General features: G+C 47.2%; 1 protein-coding gene across 2 annotated transcripts in view; it reads right to left on the bottom strand.

Annotated features, from left to right (window-relative positions):
- Positions 1 to 508: 508 nt before the first annotated feature.
- LOC126354982 (UDP-glucosyltransferase 2-like) overlaps positions 509 to 22,784 on the bottom strand; it is a 142,412-nt gene continuing 120,136 nt past the window's right edge. The window contains exon 7 of one of the 2 annotated variants that reach the window (XM_050005067.1): positions 509 to 925. In XM_050005067.1, coding sequence (XP_049861024.1) covers positions 655 to 925 — 271 coding nt within the window. In that variant the 3' untranslated portion in view covers positions 509 to 654. The remainder of the gene's footprint in view (positions 926 to 22,784) is intronic. The other variant, XM_050005068.1, reaches the window with a different exon arrangement.

The following is a 22,784-nucleotide window of genomic DNA, read 5'->3' on the forward strand; positions in this document are numbered from 1 at the left end:
GGTGTGTGGCACTTTACTCCTAGTAGTTCACGAGGAGTTTTAACGAACGTTTCGCTACAGAACTTGTACGTGCTACGTGCAGCAAGGCACTTTTAAATTTTACAAGCTATTTGGCAAGGTGGCGGAGGGTATCAGCTGCGTGTTTACTTACAGTATACTGTGAAAATCATTATAGAACACGTAGCCGAATGACTGTCCCTGCAGCTTTATCATAAACAAACTTCACGGAACAGCAGTAGTAAACCGGAATGGATCAGAGTGAAGAAAATTGGATTGGATTGTTTGGGGGAAGAGACCAAACAGCGCGGTCATCGGTCTCATCGGATTAGGAAAGGACAGGGAAGGAAGTCGGCCGTGCCCTTTGAAAGGAACCATCTCGGCATTTGCCTGGAGCGATTTTAGGGAATTCACGGAAAACCTAAATCAGGATGGCCAGACGCGGGATTGACCCGTCCTCCCGAATGAGAGTTCAGTAAAGAGGAAGAAGATAGGACCATTTCAGAAGCCATTTGTACATTAACTGAACATTTATTCAACGAACGTGGAGACAATACATTTTATAATAAATAGTATTCCCGTCACGCTACTTGCGCTTAGTCTTCTCCGTTCGATGACGATGCGTGTTCCCGAGAGACCGGAAGAACCGTGCACTTTTCATTTCGGGTGCCGAGGTTTGGAGACGCTGCAGCAGAGCCAGGTGAGTACTTTGTAGGAGAGGAAGGCGGCGGCGGCCGCGGCTAGCAAGATTACGGCGGCGACGTCGAGCAGCAGCGTCTGCCACGGCATCAGGTCCAGCGAGAGGCTGCGCAGGTGCGGCGCGCCGCGGTGCCGGATCACGTACTCCACCCACCACACGGCGCGCTCCAGCGACGTCGCCTGGTGCTCGCGGAAAACTGCCGAGAACTTCTGCATGTTCTCCTGGTAGCTGCCGAGAACAAGTAGAGAGGGAGCGAAAATTATTTCGGCGAAGCACACGAGGTCACTCTACAATTACGTACAAATTAATCTGCGCTTTTAACTGCCACGCCAAAACGGTAGCTCACCTCTCGAATATTTGTTACTAAACTAAGACTGCCATTTGTCTAAATACACTTAAAGACAAAAAACGACGAACCATTAAGGAATCTCCCGAATGGGACGGAAATCGGGGCTCAGTTCGAAACGGGACTCATCGCTAAAGGCAATTCTACTCCGCTCAACGAGATGTAGGTCGAAGACATGCCAGGAGATGCCCGGATGCCAGTCGGATACCAATATGATTGTTGGCCGCCATGCGGCCGGTAAGTAGGAGTGAGTGATGGTCTAGGATGGCATTTCTGTTCATAGCACGACCCCTGTGGTTGTCGTCCGCGACACTCTCATAGCACAGCTGTACGTCGGCGATATTCTAAGCCTCGTTTTGTTCCGCTTCATGACAAACCATCCTGGGCTTGCCCGCCCGCACATGATGAGGGTTTCTACTGCTTTTCTTCCTGTTTGTCAAATCCTACCTTAGCCGTCAAGGTCGTCTGGCTATTGCTCACTTGAGAACGTCTGGAGGGCAGGCCCCTCCGACCATCTTACGCGCGGGATTAGCCGAGTGTTTTAAGACGCTGCAGTTATAGACAGTGCGGCTGGCCTCGGCGGAGGTTCGAGTCCTCCCTCGGGCGTGTGTGTGTGTGTGTGTGTGTGTGTGTGTGTCCTTAGGATAATTTAGGTTAACTAGTGTGTGACCTTAGGAACTGATGACCTTAGCAGTTAAGTCCCATAAGATATCGCACACATTTTCACACACATTTTTCAAACCACCTCGGGATTTTGACGATGCACCAGTTGCACATAATTTGACATGTTGTCCCTCAGTACGACATCCAAAGACTCCGTCAATCAATGCCAATTCGAATAACTGCTTGCGAGAGGTGGTCCAACTTTCTCAGTTTGTGAACGTCTTGAAAATGGAAATGAAGTCCCATGCTTCTGTACAGAGCATAGGGGAACGATGCGGGAGACCCGCACCGCTTTACTAGGCAAGGTCCTAGTGGAGGTGGTTTACCATTGCCTTCCGCCGACCGTGTTGGGGATGAATGATGATGACACAATAACACCCAGTCATCTTGAGGCAGGAAAAATCCCTGACCCCGCCGGGAATCGAATCCGGCATCCCGTGCTCGGGAAGCGAGAACGCTACTGCGAGACCACGAGCAGCGGACTTCTGAACGTCTTGTTCTTGTATAAATCATCGAGTTTTCCTGAACTTTGTAACCATTTGTGTGTCTGTACATGAAGGCATGTGCATCACATCTACCGATTTCCGTCCCTTTCGGATAATTCCTTCGTTTCTTTCGATTTTTCCTTTGGGTGTATATTGTTCCACACAAACACTTTCTAACACATATGGTAATATTACCTACCAAACCTGTAGCTCAACATGTCAATACATCGTTTGGCAACCTTACTTTTTAACCTTAAATGATTTACAAATATATTATTTATTCTTTACAATTACACCCTATTATATCAGAAGTTAAAAAAAGGCTATGCAATAATATTGAAAGTATATATTAATTCATTATTTCTGGTAATTAATATAAGAACTAATACTACAATAAAACCCTTAACCAGTTGCCCATTACTAATGATACTGTCAGCACTACGGAATCTGTTCTGTTTTTGTTCGGCCGGACGTTGTGGCCGTGCGGTTCTAGGCGCTTCAGTTCGGAACCGCGTTGCTGCTACGGTCGCAGGTTCGCATCCTGCCTCGGGCATGGTTGTGTGTGAAGTCCTTGGGTTAGTTAGGTTTAAGTAGCCTTAAGTCTAGGGGACTGATGACCTCAGATGTTAAGTCCCATAGTGCTCAGAGCCATTTGAACCATTTTTTTTGTTTTTGTTCATTTATTTTGGTTCATTTAACCTGTAGACTGTTGCTGCCGCTACTGGACCTGCCCTCATACTAACCCAATCAACAGCAATTGTTCGCCGGGTTCCTTCGATGTAGGGCCACACGACAGCAGCGTTTCTACTACAACAAGCAATTTCACGATTCACTGTTACCTCTTCGAATCCACTCCTCCTTGAATACTTGTAGCAAAGAAATGTAAATTCTTGAGAAACTATTGTGGTTGCCGACCTCAATTTTCTTCTCTTCGTGTGCACGGTGTCTTGTCTAGACAGGGTGGCAGCATTGTGACATGTATTTGAATGCTTTATGATCTCTTCCTTGGCTTTCCTGGATACTGCGGCTACAGTATCGTCTAAGCTGCGCCAGGTTGACTCGCTCAACAACGCTGTTTTAGGACATAACGCCGTCGACGCCTGACGGTTATTAACCGCAGCGTTCTGTAAAATTACAGTCCGACAGTGTGTGCTCTGGAGTGTCCCATTGCCGCAGGAGAAACTATCATTCAAATGTCTTTTGATTTTTTATGGATATGTAGCATACGGAACGTGACCGATCAGGTAATGTACCATCCCACTCGACGGGTTAGAAAATATTTTTAATGCCTCTCTGACGTTAGGGAAAAATTCATATGTTCTCCTTCCTGTACGTAAAGTGACCATTAGTTCTGCCACTGTTTTAATATGCCATCTTGTACTGACTTTTTCTTGTTGGCCTCAGTTCCAAGTATGCTTCCAACTTCAATTTGGTTGCCTTTCTCTAAACAATGAAGGGTTCCCTTTTCCTAATTTCCAAGTCCAGTGGACATATGCCGAGAATTACGAACAGAGAATAATTTCGAGTAATGCTGTAGACGTCCGTTAATCTTGGTAACACCCCTTGCTGAACTCTTTTTATTAATGAAACTGGCTTCACTAGCTGCAAATCTGAGCCGAAACGGTCGCACCACATCCTACGATTGATGCTCATATAGACCGGAGATATTCTGTTTTCAGGAGAAGATGAAATTGCCTTTTTGCGCTGGTTATAATTTTGTTCATCACTATGGTCTCTTTTCTGCCTGCCTCCTCTATAAAATTTGAAAAGTTACGCCTGCGTTCGGGAATACCCCTAGATACCTCTTTACTGTGCTTACTCTCGCCGTCACATCGTTTAATTTTATGTTAGGGTTACTTGCTAAGTTCCCTTTCAGCAAGAGGTACGCAACTTTGTGGGATACTAGACAATCTGACACTTCGACACCATCCTTCAAGTCCATGGGGCGTTGTATTACTTTTGTCTTCTATAATTCTGCTTACGTTACCGCTATCATGTAACTGATGTAGTTTTGGCTGCAATGCTGCATCCCAAAACCTGAGGCCATACACTTATCCCTGAGAACAGCCTTTGGCTATTTTCTTCGTTATTTTCTTTCCTGGACTTATTATAGAAGCAAGTCTCCCGCGGTAATAGTTTCTCAGACAGTTTTACAGTTCCTATGGACACTCCAACTCCTTAAGGTGGCCAAAGAAAGACGGCCGTCATAGGCTATCGAAAGCGCCAGCAATATCGCTAGCGAGATCGCCTTGTTAATAGCGACTACAGTTGGCTTGCCCCTTCTAAATCAGTACTGGTGAAGGCTCATCCCTTGTAGCAAGCACGCTGAGATCTTGGAACCTCTTGCATAACTAGTCTTTCAAACATCTTGCCGAGATCGATCAAAAGACTAATTGGTTTGTAGTATTTGGGTATCATCGTATCCTTATCTAGCCTTTTACAGATTATCAACATTTCAGCATTCTTCTATGTGCACCGGCCCTTCCTTGCAAGGGACGCTCTTTGTACACTTCACGCAAGTAATTGGTCACAGAAGGCTTGTATTATTTCGACCGGGATCCCATCCGACCCTGGAGGTCTTTTCCACTCTTAACATTGTCTAATTTTTCCTTTTGTAAACGGATACACAGCTTTATCGTGTCTACAGACTTCCCATTAGATTTCACATAACCTACTCTCACTTTCTGCCCCGCTGTTTTCTCCATAGTCAGAAAGGAGTGTTCCCATTAGGAGGGCTGTTGACTGCTACAAACTTTCTTTTACCGCCCCACCATTCCTTTTGAGCGTAGATAACACTGTTGGTGACTATATTCTCTCCCATACTATTTTTATATGAAATGCCCCTGGGATAGTTAGTCTCGACGAATTACTTTAATCGTTCCATTTTTGTTTTCCGAAACTCTTCGTAAAAACGATTTTTTGCATACTTGTATCTACTCAGCCTCGGTTTCTTTCTTCCTGGATCATGCGACTCTGATGTAGCTTCCTGGCTCTTTCTGTCTTACATTTTAATTTCTGAAGCGTCTCGGTCCAGGTGTGAGATACTCATCGAGAAGTGTCTCTCCTGACAGGCATCGACATGTCAATTGCTCTATATATGCCCACTGCCGGTACCTGAGCTTTAACAACTATGTCATCACCCAGCGATTGGTTTCTGTGACGATGAAACACCCTTCTCCTTTCCTTTCAGTTAACCTTCTTGACGTTGCATTTGGGCCTTACGCGCAAGTTTTCTGTGATATCTTGGATTTCGCTTTCCAACAATACCACTACTTGTAAATTAGCTTAGAAATCAGATTAATAATGTTACCCACGCAGCATATGTTCGCTTTATCGGGCAACAACAAAGTTATTGACTATGGATGGTATCGTCAGAATGGAAATAATGAAGTCACTGTAAAAAAGTCATTAATTTTGGCACTTATCTTGAATGGATTCCCACGTAGATTTCGTCGAAGTGTTATGGCTCAACTTGTTGATTCTAGAGTGATTCCACTTTGACTGCTAGAAGCTCCAGATCTGTATTTTAGCAATATTTGAAGACCTAACAAATGCGTTTTTCAGGAAATTCTTAATGATCAAACAATCCCAGACCAGAAGAATGGTATGGTATGGTAGAAATACTTTTTGACTTGGTGTTCACGATCCACATTTTTATTAAACTTCTTGTAAATTCACATAAACTTCTTCTTAATTGTCGCATCATCAAGAAAACAGTTTTGTATCAATCTTCATATATTTAATTTCCACTTTAACCAAACAAGACTTGGCTGTTCTCTTATAAAGCGAAATAACAACTTAACTTCTGCAAAGTGAAACAAAGACTGCCCTGTACGCATTCGCACCGAAACGGTTACAAGTAAGTCAAAGATTATGACAGCCTCACAGAAATGAATACACACAAGAACCATATCACTCTAATACATCGATACATCGAGTACTTATACATTAATAAAACCAAATGTGAATATTGTCACAAAAATGTCTGTTACTTCGCAGAAAAGTAGTACGATATTACTGGTGTCGAGTACTGGGGTTGGAGTGCCGCAATGGTCACGTAAATAAAGAACCATTACAGCTTCCAGTAATGGCGTAGTGTATGATATTGTTATCACTCGATGTCGTTCCAGTCTCAACCTTCTAGTCTCTGACATGGCGCAAATACATAACAGTAACGTTTACCATTTTCATACAAACACGTTAGGGCACATATTCTTAAATTTGTCTTCGGATTTAAGGTGGCTCAGAACATGAGCTTCGGCGTTCTGCATAAACTGGCAACGTTCTAAGACGTGGAAGATTCTGGAGGAATGTTGCCTTCCACTCGAGGTGCGGTGGAATTTGGCACATCAGTATAGCCAAACTTACAGGGCTCCCTATCCTCTGCGGGCGTCATCTTCTCTACGGGATGTGCTTAATTAAGTGAAATAAAACACATATAAACCCAAACTAAAGGTAACAATTTTAACACCCTTGTCAACATTTAGTACAGACATTTGTGAGTCGTTTGTGAAGCTATCAACGACTGGGATTATACATTCGATGAAAGTTCTTGTGTCATGCTCATCAGTTCCGTAAAAAGCCAGTGTGATTCTCTTGTGTGTCTATGGCATCGAAAGTATGTGTGCTTGATGTCCTGGATTTCCACACATACCTGGTATGGTGGTGGTATGACGTGGATTTTGCAGAGGTTTTGTCAGTAGTAAGCGTGGTAAAACTTTATGTGGTGTAGTTTTATCTGCTGGTGGACTAGTGGTGAATGTCGACTACAGTAAAAAAAAAGTCGAGACGTTGACCCATGAACTCCCCTGCTTCTGTTCTAAATATCATTTCGCCTGTATTTTCAGTAAGACATTCTTTTAACGAATTTGAAAGTAGATATTTTATCTGCAGATTCTAAAAATAGCCCCAAAAAATTTGGTTGTACGTAAAATCTATGAACGCTACTAATAATTCAATGTCTTCTCTTGTTTATAGTAGGGGTACTGTAACGGATGATGATAAACAAAAGGCCCAAATTCTAAACCTAGCTTTCAAAAACTCGTTTACGGTAAAGGAGTGCAGCACCATTCCCCCTTTCAATTACCGAACAAACGCAAGGATGGCTGACATAATGTTTAGTGTATCTGTGATTGTAAAACAATTAAGATCCCTAGACGCCAGGAAGGCATCTGGCTCAGACGGTATCCCCGTAAGATCATATGTCGACTACGCTACAAATATAGCACCATTCTTATCCACCATCTATCAGAGATAATTGAAACAGCGGAAAGTTCCACGGGACTGGAATAAGGCCCAGGTCATAACTATCTATAAAAATGGTAGAAAATCGAATGAACATAATTACCGACCAATTTCACTGACATCGATTTGTTGTAGCATCATGGAACATATTTTGTGTTCAGACATAATGACATTTCTAGACTCTGAGAAGCTCATCTGCAGAAACCAGCACGGTTTTGGGAATCAGCGGTAAGCGAGACACAGCTGGCCCTCTTTGAGCATGATATACAACAGGCTCTAGATACCGGCTCCCAGGTTGAAGCAATACTTCTCGACTTTCGAAAGGCGTTCGACTCAGTTCCGCAATGAAACTTGCTCCAAAAAGTGAGCGCTTGTAGTCTATCCGATGACATATGCGATTGGATAGAAAGTTTTCTAACGGACAGAGAGAGCAGTATGTTGTCCTGAATCGGGTGTCTTCAACAGAAACAAGCGTAATAGGTCCGCTGCTTTTTACGATTTACGTAAACGATCTGGTTGATGGTGCTGACAGCGGCATTAGACTGTTTGCCGATGATGCTGTAGTCTACAGGAAAGTAGTATCACAGGAAAGTTGTGAACAAATCAAAGATTTGCAGAAAATAAATGCGTGGTGTAATGACTGGCAGTTATTTCTCAATATTAGTAAGTGTAACCTACTTCTAAACATTCATGGTGGTGCCTGTTTGTTCTATATCGTGTCTCCCTACCACTTTCGCGCAACGACGCTCTGAGCGTGTTTTTTTAGGTAATTGACTAGTTTAAACCTGGGACCTGTTGCTGGTAAGGAGACGCCAGACCACACATGACATGTAGAATTCAGAAGAGTTCAGTGAGACTCGCGATGATATAACCAAATACTAAATGATCTCAGCGTCAGCTCCACTTCACTCCCTGTAAAAGAATCTTAATACTAACTAAATTTAGTGGATAGGGTTCAAGGCTTTCCTATTTTTAGTTAGCTGGTAAAATAACGTCGAAAAAGCAGTTAAGTTTACCATTGGAAATTTTATTCTACTCTCAAAACATCGTTCATAAATTGCACTACAGATAAAAGGAAATGTTGTAATACAGGATGGTAAAAACCAACTGCGTTCAACAAAAATGTGAACGAATATTCCCTGAATGGGTTTCCAAGTTCTACAACGGATCGAAGGAATACCTATGCCATATCACATCTACAATCTAGGTTTAAGTTTCACAAAAGAGAAAACTATCAAAATGGTCAACAGTGACTCTCAATTATCTTTAATTACTTATCTAACTTGTTGTAAATTACAGTGGCTGATGTGGCTTCTCAATAACTATATAAAAGAAAAATCATCGCGTTTCAGATCTGTTCTTCAAGTGGCAAATGTGAACACCATGAGTTTTAATTAACGATAGACACTAGTATTACGCAAAAAGGTGTAACAGATGAGACTTCTGCAGTTCTGAGTGAAGCCTTACGCGCTCAAAAATGCGGCATCGCGTGCGTTCATTACCTTGTCGGTGTTTAGGCAGCGTCAGGGCAGCGGCGGGCAGCACAGCTCCGCTCACCTCGCCATCTCGCAAGCAACTCTCTTCTAAATTCTCCTTACTACAATTTACCGAAGTTGGTTTAAAAAAACTATCTGGCTGTGGTTTCATCTGACCAGTCAGGGTCTCAATGTTAACCTTAAGCTCCGCCTACAAAAATTCTGTCCGTCCAATGAGAAACGTTACACTTTTCGTGGTGGGGCAATGTTTTTAAAGTTTGCAACGTATCAGAGACGCGGAAAAGTCTCACGCTAAAAACCTGCAGCTGGTGTGGTCCTTTTAGCGTTATCGTAAGATCTATACTGTTCTTCTGGAGGGCTCTATCTTTTAACATGGGCTGGAGGATGGTCCTAATGTAACAGGCACGCGAAAAAGTCTCACGCTAAAACTTGCTGGTGGTAGTGGCCCTTTTTGTGTTATCGTAAGATCTATACTGTTTTTCTGGAGGGCTCTAGTTTCTAACATGGGCTGGGGGGTGGTCCTAGACGTAACAGGGACGCGAAAAAGGCTCACGCTAAAACCTGCAGCTGGTGGTAGTCTTAGAGGAAGGCTGGCGACGTGGGTGTCCAGTCCGTCCCTTATCGTAGGGCCTTCTAGCTTAACAACGTTCTGCTCTCGGCTTCTGTCCTCGTTTCTCCCCTCGGAACTGCGTTTGCCTCACGGTGGGAAGGTAGGACATGCATTTAGGCATTCTTGTGTTAGTCTGTGGTATTCCATTTGCTCACTCGTTACACGTATTACTTTGGTTAATTTAATGTTACGATTTATTCGGAGCTATGTGACATACTACTGGATTTGCTTATCATGTCAGGGTTTTCATGGAAGGTGTTGGATTTGCCTGACACTTTACATACTGTGTAGAAGAAGGCGAAAATCCCCATTACTTTAAGAGTACAAAATAAATGTCCAGTCTTTGGAAGCGGTAACATGGTCAAAAATCTGGATGTGACTATTCTAAATGATCTCAAATGGAATGATCAGACTACACAAGTAACGGGCAAAAGGAGCTCTAGATAGCGGTTTATGGGTAGAATCCTGAAGCGATGCAGTCCTTCAACAAAGGAAATTGCTTACAATACGTTAGTTCGTCCAGTCTTAGAGTATTGTTCATCTGTATGGGACCCTTACCAGTTGGGTCTGATTCAAGAGATTGAGAAGGTCCAAAGAAGAGCGGCAAGATTCGTGACTGGTACATGTAGCCATCGCGAGAGCGTTACAAATCTCATAAAAAGTCTGAAGTGGGACCCACTTGCAGATAGACGACACGCTAAACGGAAGGGGCTGCTCACTAAATTCCGAAATCCGATCTTTGCCGAGGATGTAGAGCATATATTATTACCACCAACTTTCAAATCGCATAATGATCACCATTCAAAGATAAGGGAGATTAGGACTCGTACTGAGGCGTCCACACAGTCTTTTCTCCCTCGCGCGATCCGCGAGTGGAACAGAAGGGGGGAAATTTGGCGCGAATTGTGCCCTGCGCCATACACCGCTTGGAGGCTAGCAGAGTATATAATGTAGATGTATCAGTCTGATGGATACCCTAAGAGAATTATTTCGCTTTCTGACTAGCCAGTAAAAAAAAAATCAACACAAACAACAAACCCTCACGTCATAGGTCTATGTGGCCTAACAGCGGTCACTTCGCGGTTCTTACGGCACTCGGTTTATAGAAGGTATTTCACGCAAAAAAATGCACACTGCAACAATAAATAATGCTGTGCGTACTAAATCGAGTGCTCGAAGATCCACTGTAGATAGCAGGTGTAAACACAATGTGTCGCAGTCAGCTGGTAGGACGAAGCTTCCTGTTAGCCGGCGTTTGGTGGCCTGATGCCAGTGTCAGTGGCTGATGACAGCAGCAAATAACACAGACTATCGAGCGGAAAGTGTTCTGAGGTGGACAGACGTCCAGGAGTTCTTTTGTGAAAATGCTATTGGGAGGTTTTGATATTACTGGCTGGTCATAAAGTGAATTAAATTACTTTGCACTTCCAAACACTTTCAGCATGCCGAGGAAATATGGTTTAAAAAAAGTAGGGAAGGGGGTGCACTCGACTTTGCGTTTACTCTGTGCTACATTTACCGTAACAACTGGCGCTGAGTACAATACTTCATCCAAAACTTTCCGGATCTTATAGTGTTGGCAGTTTATGCAGCAGTCCGAACCTCAAATTATGGGGGCAGCCAAGATTATTACCGCTTTAAGAAAATGACTCAACTTTGCGGTGGCTGTCTGGCGGCTAGATTTATTTCAAAGACTGCACCAATCGTATCGTACATAGCAAATCCTTTGTTTCTCTTTAGATCACTATTCTCACCTCAGGATCTATACCTAAACTACGCCATCCCTATTGTCATCGAAATTCTATAGACTTTCAGTACCTCATGCGAAACAAGCCCGAAATTTGAACGTACTGGATACCGATAGCTCGTCATCTGCTTCCTCTTTTGGTATTAGTCTTGATAAGCTGCCTAACTAATAGAAACACGTATATTAGTCGTATACCACCATACAGTCTGATCAAATAAAAACACTTGTTCACACACATTCTCATGTGAAAGACTAGTTTTTGCTCTCCATCTCACACCTACCTTTCCCAAAGGCCACTGCCGCTTCAAATCTTCAAGCCAGTAACACAAGGGTAAGTCAAATGAAAACCTTAAGTTTGTAATAACAAATAGAAATTTCGCGCCGCTATCCTGCAACTTGGTAAGCGTGCTACAAACAGCGTGCAGAATGGCCTGTAGGTGGCAACATAGTGCAGATGCACACATACCATCGCAGTATCAGAATAAAGATGGCCGCCCCACTTGCGACATGCACCAGGGAAGAACAGCGTTCTGTTATTCGGTTTTTGCGTAGTGAAGGTTTGAAACCTATTGAACTTCATCGCCAAATAAAGGTTCAGTACGGTGATGCATGTCTGTCTCAGCAGCAATTTTACGAATGGAGTAGGAAGTTCACAAATGGTGTGACTTCAGTGGAAGTTGCTCCTCGCCTAGGTCAGACACGAAGAGTTGAGACTCCACAGAACATTGCAGCAGTTGAAGCCATATTGAAGGAAACCCACAGAGTGACACTGAATGACATTGCAGCATGTTTACAGACTAGTCATGGGCCATCACACCACATTGTGCATGATGTGCTTCTGTTTTACAGAGTGTCTGCAAGATGGCTGCCACGGCAATTGACTCCTGAAATGAGAAAACGAGGTGTTGATGCTTGTGAAGAACTACTTCGGCGCTTTGAACGAGAAGGTTATGGCTTCCTTGCAAGAATCTTTACAGGGACGAAACCTGGGTCCACTTCCACCAACCGGAATCGGAGAGAGCGAGCAAGGAATGGCACCATTCCTCATCACGAGAAACAAAGAAGTTGCGAACAGAACCATCAGCTGGGAAGGTTATGCTCAGTCTCTTTTGGGACGAAAAAGGCGTCATTTTGGAGCATTACATGTCTAGAGGGACCACTGTCACCAGTGCATCATACACAGATCTCATAAAAAATTATCTTCGGCTTGCAATCAAATCATAGCGATGTGGATTGCTGTCAGCAGGTGTCATTTTGCAACATGACAATTCAAGTCCCCACACTGCACGTACAACAGTTTCAACAAACACAGACCTGCATTTTGAGTGTCTTCCTCATCAACCATACTCACCAGACCTTGCTCCAAGTGATCTTCATATGTTTGGCCCACTCAAAGACGCAATGGGAGGAAAGAACTTCCGTTCTGATGAAGTAGTACGCCACGCGGTGCATGAGTGGTTGCGCGGACTACCAAAAGAATTTTTTTCTAAAGGAATTTATGCACTTTGTAAGCGCTGGAGGACTTGCATTGAGCGTGGGGGAGATTATGTTGAAAAGTGATACAGCTTTGTACTACTTCTGCACAATAACTAATATTTTTAAAAAATTTAAGTTTTTCATTTGACTCACCCTCGTATGTTTGCATCTTAATTATTCGCCTTCCACTTATCTTGGTTCATTTATGCTTATATTTTTATTTTCACTAGCTTCTCGTGTCGTTTTATGATGCCTTTCCGTCTTTTCTCATTGTCACCAATCTCTTCATCTCTGCGTGCCTGTACAGTTATTTTACTTAGCAATCAACGATTCATATAATAATATTTGTGCACTGCAGCGGAATCGGCAGACAATATCATCTTGCAACTATTATAGGCACTACTGGATGTTTGGAAACATCATGTCGCTCTGAAAAAAAAAATCAAATACATTAAAAACTTGCTGCGAGATCTGTAACCCCCACAATGGTTAACACGGAAGGTCAGTTCATATCCTCAAACAATTTAATGGAAACGAATGGAAGAAAATAGGAAAACCTTTGAGAATCAAAGAACTGCAGACTATGCATAGATGAAGATATGGGAGAACGTTTGACGTGTGAGCTGGTTCATTTCCTGTAGTCGATGACTGCAGTCCAGTAAGTCCACACATCAATACTGAAACGCGAAGACACTACTGGTCACCGTTTAACAGTTCTTGTAATATTAAATTATCCCAGCCTTTTTTGTGTACATTGATTGACCTCCAATCTATGTTACCAAAATTACCGGAGTAATTATCAATAGCTAAGAAGTACGATGCGCAATTACTTAAAAATTATGGAAAAAAAGACCAAAGCAGAACACTTGTTTACCTGTGATCTATAACACACGATCAAAAAGTCTCCGCTTGAGAGCGTTGCTGCTGCGTACAAGCAACTCAGCGCCACTCCGATGCATGTGTATCAGCACCAACATGAAGGAAGGTATTAGTGTGGCATTCGTGAATTTCTGACTTGCGTGTCGTAAATACGGAACTATGAACTATGGTTACGTTGTCCAAACAGGACCAACGTGCTATTATTCTTTTCTTGGCTTCCGAACGACAAACGCCGGTAAACATACGTCGGAGAATGAAGAATACGTTTGCGACAAGGGGTGCTGTTGCTTCATGATAACGCAGGTTCCCATAAAGCAAATGTTGCAACGCAGTTACGCCGACTCAAGTGGGTGAAACTCGGAACCCGTTTTACAATCCTGATCCATCCCCTCGCACTTATCATAGTATCGGTCCCTTAAGTATGGCCCTGAAATGCCGAAGATTCCTGCGAGTGCAGGCTTTCTCGGCGAATTTCATATATGAAGTCTTCACGGGTTGTCAGCCGAGTAGGATCGTGTCTCGTAGCAACGTTTCGATGAAATGCGTCTCCATTATCTTCAGGCGAAGTGTCGGGATACTCACTCACTCACTCACTCACTCACTCACTCTACTGACTGGCCTAGCTTGGCCCAAGGTGTAGGAGTTTAAGTTGGTTGAGCTGTTCATCCTGAAATCCGCTCTGCTGGGAACGTTTTTCTTCTCTTTTTGGATTGGCCTCTGGTTTTTGTGGATGAAGGAATTTATCTGCCGGCTGATTCCGGCGGCTTCTTGTTCTTTTTCTTACTGTTTCCTGGCAGACCGAATTCTATTTTCTTCAGGCTGGAGAAGTCCACTGGCGGCGTCTGTTGCTGAATGTACATGACTGCTTGGTCAGTCATGTACCGCCAGTACTCGTCCACGAAGATCGGGTGCTTGTTTATGAGCTCCAGATCTGCACGCCTGACGAGTTCCATCCCATGGATCTTCTGGTTCAAGGGTTCGCACCCCCAGTGGACTGGATAAGGTTTATGAGGTAGGAGGGAGGTTGTCTACTGTGAAAGGGTAAGGATGATCATGATGGGGGTAACTACCATCTCGCAGGGAATCGGCGATCTTGGCGAGCACCTCCCTCACACTGTTCTTGTTGGGGAGGGGGAGACACTCGAACGGCTCGTCTTCTTCTTCTCCCTCGGTTTCCATTGGCATTTCCTGCGTCATGTGCGTTTCTGCAGAGACAGAGGTGACGACTGCTTCCGAGGGGGGCGTCTCCATGTTGTCGGCGGCTTTCCCCGACTACATGACCACCTCCCTAGGAACCTGCGTTGCCACGTCGGCCAGGGAGGCGGTCGTTTTTGTTGAGGCGTCTGGTGGGGGTCGGTGCCACGTCCGTCGTCGTGCGGGACGCGAGGTACAAGGCGACCCTTAGTTGAGTCACCTCCTGGCGCGTCTCTTCTAGTACCGCTCTCAGGGCCGCACTCTCCTCCTCCATGGCGGATTTGAGCGCGGTGATTGCGTCCTCGTTGGCTTCCCGCAGTGCTTGGCGGAAGGCGTCGACGTCGTCTTTGTGGCGCAGCCCGCTTCCCCTACTAAGGCAGGAGGGCGGGGTGTCCACCTTTTCTTCTTGTTGGGCCACCTCTTCGTGTATGGTGGCCGACTTCCGCTGCTTCCACATCTTAAGCTAGCTGCAGCTGCGCGCGTTTACGGCGTGCGAGCCACCGAAATTTACGCACGCTGCAGCAATACCCTTTGGTTTGGTGCAGTTTCGTGTGTCGTGCGGTTTCCTGCACTTAACGCACGCAACGACGCCGTCGCATTCCCTGACTGTGTGCCCCAGCTTTTGACACTTATAGCACTGTAATTGTGCCACAATCTTCCGCTTCTTCTTGTTGTTGCCGCAACCGTTGCTCCCGACTGCGTTTAGCAGGAGCTCCACAGCAGCAGCATTCTTGCCTCTTCCTCCATTCCTGCGTCTCGGCATGGCGTTGGGCTAGTGGCGTTGGCGTGCGGGAACGCAGTAACAAAGTGGGCTGCAGCGAATCGAGCAGAGGAGTGCGTGCATGGGTGTGTGTCGGGATATCCTCAGTCGTGCTCTCATCTTTTATTTTCCCCTCTTTGGGGAAGTGTGAGGAGGGAGTTTGTAGCCTTTCGGTTTTTACTCCCCTGTGAACCTGTGTGTGTGATTTTTCTATAGTTTTTTTGGTGTCTGTGATATGTGATGATTGTTCTATCTGTGTCTGGTACTTGCCTGAGGTAGGCGGTTTGATTGGTGTTATATGGGAAGGAACAGGATTAGGGATTGGGTGTTGGGATTTTCTCTTCGACTTAATCGTCGAAGATCGTCACAGGGCGCTTGTGCTTATCGCAGGACATGTCATACCGATCTAGGGAGTGAATAAGGGCGTTTCACGATCTGGAAGAACCTTCATAGAAAGCCCTTGCCAGATCTTGGAAACGCTCTCTCAGGACTGGAATTTCAGCTGCGGCATGCAGATCATCTATGGGGAATCCAAGGGGTAAGTGCAATGCCCTCCTGAGGGCGCGGTTCTGCAGCCTCTGGAGTTTGTTCAGGTGCTGCTTCACTGCGTATCCGCAGACAGGGCATGCATATTCCATGACTGGCCGGATCAGGGCATGGAAGGGAGCTGGTTGAGTTCAGGATTGGGTGTAGGATGGACATTCTGGGGCAGACCTACCTGTGGACCTCGTCTATGTGGGGTTTCCACATGAGACGAGAGTCCAAGGTTACGCCAAGGTACTTGGCGGTTCTGCGCCAGGGGAGTAGGGTTCCATTTAGGTGAAGATGGAGGGGGGGGGGATGTGAGGAGGTTCGCACCTTCCGATCCTGTGGGTAATCAGCATTGCCTGCTTCTTTACAGAGTTGATGGTGATGCACCAGCGATGGGCCCAAGTTTCTGTGTCATCTAAAACCCTTTGTAGCCTACGGATGATCAGGTCCTTGTTCGCATTTCTCGTGTAGAAGGCTGTGTCGTCAGCGTACTATGCAGTGCGCACCAGGAGGGCTGTTGGAGTGTCCGCAGCGTACAGACTGTACAGAACGGGCCCCAGGACCGGTCCCTGTGGCACCCCAACATGAATACGCCTTTTGGTGGAGATGGCAGTTTCTACTTTGACAGAGAAAGTCCTATTCGTGAGATAGCTTTTGACCAGCTTAACTGTGCTCCCTGGGAACCCTTGCATGTACAACTTGTAGAGTAGCCCTCTATGCCATACTGAGTCAAAGGCTTTGGCTACATCTAGTAGTACTATCCCGCAGTAGCCTCTGTGATTGAAGCCTTCTGCGGCTGCTTCAACCACTCTCATGACCTGTTGTGGGGTAGAGTGGTTCTGCTGGAACCCAAATTGGAAATCTGGCAGGAGCTGCTCTCTGTTAACACATTCCTGTATGGGTTTTAGCAGGAGGTGCTCATAGATCTTGCTGAGAGTTGACAAGAGGCTAATCGGCCTGTAGTGCTGTGGGAATAGAGGGTCTTTTCCTGGTTTGTGTACTGTGACCACTTCCGCATGTTTCCAGTAAGCTGGGAACTCACGGAATCGAGTAATCTCGTTGAGGACGTTCGCGAGGTGTGCGATTGCTGTTGGGTGGGAGATTTTTGACTAACTGATTAGTGACACTGTCGTGCCCTGGCGAATTTTTTGTAAGGAGGGACCTAATTACTCCTGCCACGTCCTCGGGAGCAAGAAGTATGGGTTCGTCCTCTGGGTCCTCCTTGGCATTGAGAAAGACAGTCAGTTGACGACTGACTACCTTTTCATGCACTTCATCCTGGGGTTTTGCCGCTTGGAACTGCTTCTCGAAGGATTCGGCGAGGGCGTTGGCCTTCCCAGCATGGCTGTGGACCATTCCGCGCTCGCTGTGCAGTGGCGGCATCCTAGCGCGTCTTTTTGTACACTGTTTGGTTGCTTGCCATAGTGTATGATCGTCTACTTTGAGAGCTGTGAGGCGGCTTTGCCATTGCTGGTTTCTGTGCTCATTGAGCGCTACCTTCAGTTCTCTCTGTAGACAATTGAGCAGCCTCCTGGTAGCCTGATTTCTGGTGACCTTCCACTCTTTTGCCACTCTGTTCTTATCTCGAATTTGAGCTATGAAGTGTTCCGGGAGCTGTATTTGCGGCGGTGGGCCATCCCTTTGTGGAGGGGTGGCTTCTTCCGCTGCCTGCAAGATGGTGCCTGTTAGGCCTTGTAGCGCTTGTTCTACTATTTCGGCAGTAGGTGGCGGAGCGTGAGCGATATCAGAGGCGACAGTTTCTTGGTATCGCTCCCAGCCTGTACGTTTGTACGACGTCTGGTACCATGAGAATGCTACCCATTCTCCCACATCGACCTCCAGAATCACTGGGTTGTGGTCGGAGGACATTCTATTGATGGTCCTTGCGGCCACAAACCCTGCGATCCTCCTAGTGAGAGCTATATCTAACACGTCGGGCCTGCCTCCATTTTTTGGAAAATGTGTGGGCTCGACTGGACCCCATGTTTCGAAGTGGTGGGTGCGCGCTAGTTGTTGCAGTTTGGCGCCTGCTCTGTAGGTTACTGTAGAATTCCAATCAGGATGTTTGGCATTGAAGTCTCCCCCTATTATGGGTTTGCCTTCAATTTGCCCTAGAGCAGCTATGTCTCCCTCATCTATCTGGTCATATGGGGCTCGGTAGACTGCAACAATTGTTAGGGGTCCAGTGGCAATGGTTTCTTCCACCGCCACTGCTTCGATTTTGTTGGTAGCTGGTAAGAATACCTGGTGGTGGGGGATCCCTCTTTTTACATATATGGCCACTCCTCCACCTTGGGTTGGCCTGTCTGTACGGTAGCTAACGTAGTTGGGAACTGTCGCTTTTATTCCCGGTTTTAGGTGGGTTTCCCCCATTATGCATATGTCGATGGAGAACTCCTTCATGAGTTCTCTGTACTCGACCTCTTGATTAACAATGCCGTCTGCATTAAAAACGCACATTGTCAGGCCTTTGATATTCGGTCGTCTATTCATGATGGGGTTTTGATACTACTGAGGAAGTCGCAGAGGGGAGTGACTGCTGGACTGTTGCCTGAAGGGCGACGAGGATCTGTGTGTTCTGCTTCTGGGCTTCCCTGAATTCCTTCATAATTTCCATGACGAGGTTCATGGTCTGCACCATTACACCTAACAACTGATCCATGGGGGGGGGGGGGGTTTCCCTAGAGCTTTCTCTGTCATGGTGGACCTGGTCGTTGTTGCTGTGTTTCCCGGTGTTGTTCTTGTGGTAGTGTCTGGTGTTGTGGTGATTGGGCCACGCTTTCATGGTTCCTTGGAGGAGAAACGACTTCTGCAGAAGTCGCCCTCGGTGTGTCCGGACTTGGTTTTACCCAGGCCTTGTCCATGTGTTGTCATGTTTTGTTTTCTTGTGTGTCTGGCTGGGTTCATGGTGTTTTGTTTGCGTGTGTGGGGGCGGCCTTTGCGCCCTTTGCCTGCTGTGTGTGTCGTTTGTGGATCTCACAACTTTGGTAAGCCGCTGTGTGGCTTTTGCCACACAGCGCGCACCTTATTTGTGGGTCCGTGTGTGGTAGTGTGCACGATCTTGTGTCGTGGGCCTCGGCGCACTTCCTGCATCTTATTTGCATGGTGCAGTAGGCGGCGATGTGATTTAGGCTCTGACACCTGAAGCACTGTACCGTCTTGTTTTTACGGCGCAGCGGTTCAGTGGTGACAGGCACAGCCAAGACCATATTTATCTCCCTTTTGTTTTGGGGGATGTCCTGGAGTTGGTATTGTGGCCACTTGCTGTTAATGATGCCCATCTGCTGGACCGCCTTGACGACGTACCCCTTGGCAGTCAAGTGTGTTTTGATTGTCTAGGGGGACACTCGTCTTGGGAGTTCTCTTATGACTATGTTTTTGTTTCGTGTTTTTATTGTGGGGAACATGTAGTGGGGTATGTTTTTGTTATTTAAAAGTGTCTTGACTGCAGTGTAGTTTTCAAGTGTATGTAGTGTGATTTTTATTTTGTCTCCACCAGCAGGTTTCGCCTGGAAACTGCCTCCCCCGATTTCTGCTTTCAACAGCTCGAAGAGCTTTTCATAGCTTTGTGAAAACTCTGCAACAATCTGGGGGAGGTGGTGGGTGATTTGGTTCTGTGTTTGTGTTTCTGTTGTGTTTTTTTGTGTTGTCTCTGGCTCATCAGCAACCGCATGAAATCAGTTCGCGGTGGGTTCCACTCCCCGGGCCAGCGGAAGCCTCGGCTGGTGAAAGGTTTTCCTCACCAGCACGAAACCATCCAAATCCTCCCCGGGTACTTGGTTCCCTTCCAGTGCCGGTGTTTCCTGGTCCCCTCCCAGGGCGACGACAGGTGCTGTCGGGAGCGCAGGTTCCTCAGAGGGTGTGGAAGTGGTTGGGGTGGGGGTGGTGGAGTGCTTCTTCCCCTTGGAGTGCTCCTCCTTCCTGTCCTTCCTTGCACGCCGCTGTTTGGATGTGGTGGACTTGTGTGTGTGGGGGGGGGGGGGGGATTTAAGGTATTTGGAATGGGTGGAAGACTGAGACGGGGTGGTGGGTTTGGGGAGGATTTTGATCGGCAGACGGGTCAGCTGCTTGCCATTCTTCATGGATGAAGTGTAGTCTGGAAGTGTACCGGTCGCGTTGGCAAGCAGGAGCGGACTTAGGACGAGGTAAGGAGGGGCGGGATCGCAAGAACTGACGATGTATGATGTATTTCGTTGTCAGTGTATTGTGTATTACTGCATTATTTGCTGTGTTTCTCGCCATGTCGGGAGCGGAAAGTGGGGTAGCTGCCAAGGGGGTGCCAGTTACGGCCATCGTTGACACTGTTAGATGGCCCGGCTGCATTGCTAGCCCCATTTTCCTGGTGGACGTGGAGGTCTGATCGGCGGTGGCGGAAACCTTCTCCGCGGTTCCGCGGCCGGCTCCCAGGTCCTGCCTCTCATTTTCCTTAACCTTGGGCGGGGGGGGGGGGGGGGGGGGGGGCAGAGCCTGGCTCACAGGCAGCTGGAGCGCTCGAAACGGCCAGAGACGCGGCTCGCGGCAACAACACGAAGCGCTTTTTGTCGACATCGGAAGACCGCTTCGACCTTAGGCATCACCGGCAGAAGAAAAGACACGACAATACCACTCTAAATGCTTTCTGAGGTTACTTTGCTCTCAGAATATACTGAGCGCCAAACTGTACTTTAATAAAAACGCAGTTGGCCGCTCCTGCGTCCTTGGTATGCGTAAGTTTTAAAGCGTTACGCACCCTCGAGACGTAACCAGCAAGCGGGTCCCTATGGCTGGGTGTAACATCGTAAGCGCTCCCGCAGATCCGCACGCGATCACTGCACAGTACGACTGGCACCGAGCGACTGTCCTCGGTCGTGGGCTTATCTCTGCTGGACCGCTCTCTGCTTCCCGTGGCCGGCCAATCACGCCCCCACGGAATTGCCCGATGCACCTGGATGGCCGGTGGCGGGGCGGGGCAGGGCGTGGCGGAGGGAGGGGGGGGGGGGGGGTGCCGACGCGTGCTGGAGTTCACTCCGCTGCTCGACTCGCTGCGGCTCTAGTGATGGGCCAAACTGCCATTCTCCGATATCAGTGATTTCTGCGAATGCTACTTTTTAGTATCTGTTATTCTTAACTGTGATTTGTCGCAGTTCAGAGTCGCAGTAAAGGAACCTAGGTCGTGTATCCCTCCGCCACTGCTATTTCTGCGATTTCTACTACTTCCGCGATTTCTGCTACTTCTGCGACTTCTGCTACTTCTGCGACTTACCACCGTTTGAAAAAGTTATATCTGTCCACACAGAAAATTGCATCTCAACAAACCTGTCATTGGTAAGTATGTTTTAAGTTTGTTCTTCCGTTGGCTTTAATTTTGTATTAAAGAAACAACTGTGAAAATATTAATAGTGTAATTAATATGTAAGTAGCCATATACACTCCTGGAAATGGAAAAAAGAACACATTGACACCGGTGTGTCAGACCCACCATACTTGCTCCGGACACTGCGAGAGGGCTGTACAAGCAATGATCACACGCACGGCACAGCGGACACACCAGCAACCGCGGTGTTGGCCGTCGAATGGCGCTAGCTGCGCAGCATTTGTGCACCGCCGCCGTCAGTGTCAGCCAGTTTGCCGTGGCATACGGAGCTCCATCGCAGTCTTTAACACTGGTAGCATGCCGCGACAGCGTGGACGTGAACTGTATGTGCAGTTGACGGACTTTGAGCGAGGGCGTATAGTGGGCATGCGGGAGGCCGGGTGGACGTACCGCCGAATTGCTCAACACGTGGGGCGTGAGGTCTCCACAGTACATCGATGTTGTCGCCAGTGGTCGGCGGAAGGTGCACGTGCCCGTCGACCTGGGACCGGACCGCAGCGACGCACGGATGCACGCCAAGACCGTAGGATCCTACGCAGTGCCGTAGGGGACCGAACCGCCACTTCCCAGCAAATTAGGGACACTGTTGCTCCTGGGGTATCGGCGAGGACCATTGGCATCCGTCTCCATGAAGCTGGGCTACGGTCCCGCACACCGTTAGGCCGTCTTCCGCTCACGCCCCAACATCGTGCAGCCCGCCTCCAGTGGTGTCGCGACAGGCGTGAATGGAGGGACGAATGGAGACGTGTCGTCTTCAGCGATGAGAGTCGCTTCTGCCTTGGTGCCAATGATGGTCGTATGCGTGTTTGGCGCCGTGCAGGTGAGCGCCACAATCAGGACTGCATACGACCGAGGCACACAGGGCCAACACCCGGCATCATGGTGTGGGGAGCGATCTCCTACACTCGCCGTACACCTCTGGTGATCGTCGAGGGGACACTGAATAGTGCACGGTACATCCAAACCGTCTTCGAACCCATCGTTCTACCATTCCTAGACCGGCAAGGGAACTTGCTGTTCCAACAGGACAATGCACGTCCGCATGTATCCCGTGCCACCCAACGTGCTCTAGAAGGTGTAAGTCAACTACCCTGGCCAGCAAGATCTCCGGATCTGTCCCCCGTTGAGCATGTTTGGGACTGGATGAAGCGTCGTCTCACGCGGTCTGCACGTCCAGCACGAACGCTGGTCCAACTGAGGCGCCAGGTGGAAATGGCATGGCAAGCCGTTCCACAGCACTACATCCAGCATCTCTACGATCGTCTCCATGGGAGAATATCAGCCTGCATTGCTGCGAAAGGTG

Source organism: Schistocerca gregaria, chromosome 3, assembly GCF_023897955.1.
Source record: "Schistocerca gregaria isolate iqSchGreg1 chromosome 3, iqSchGreg1.2, whole genome shotgun sequence".
Taxonomy (NCBI): Eukaryota; Metazoa; Arthropoda; class Insecta; order Orthoptera; family Acrididae; genus Schistocerca; species Schistocerca gregaria.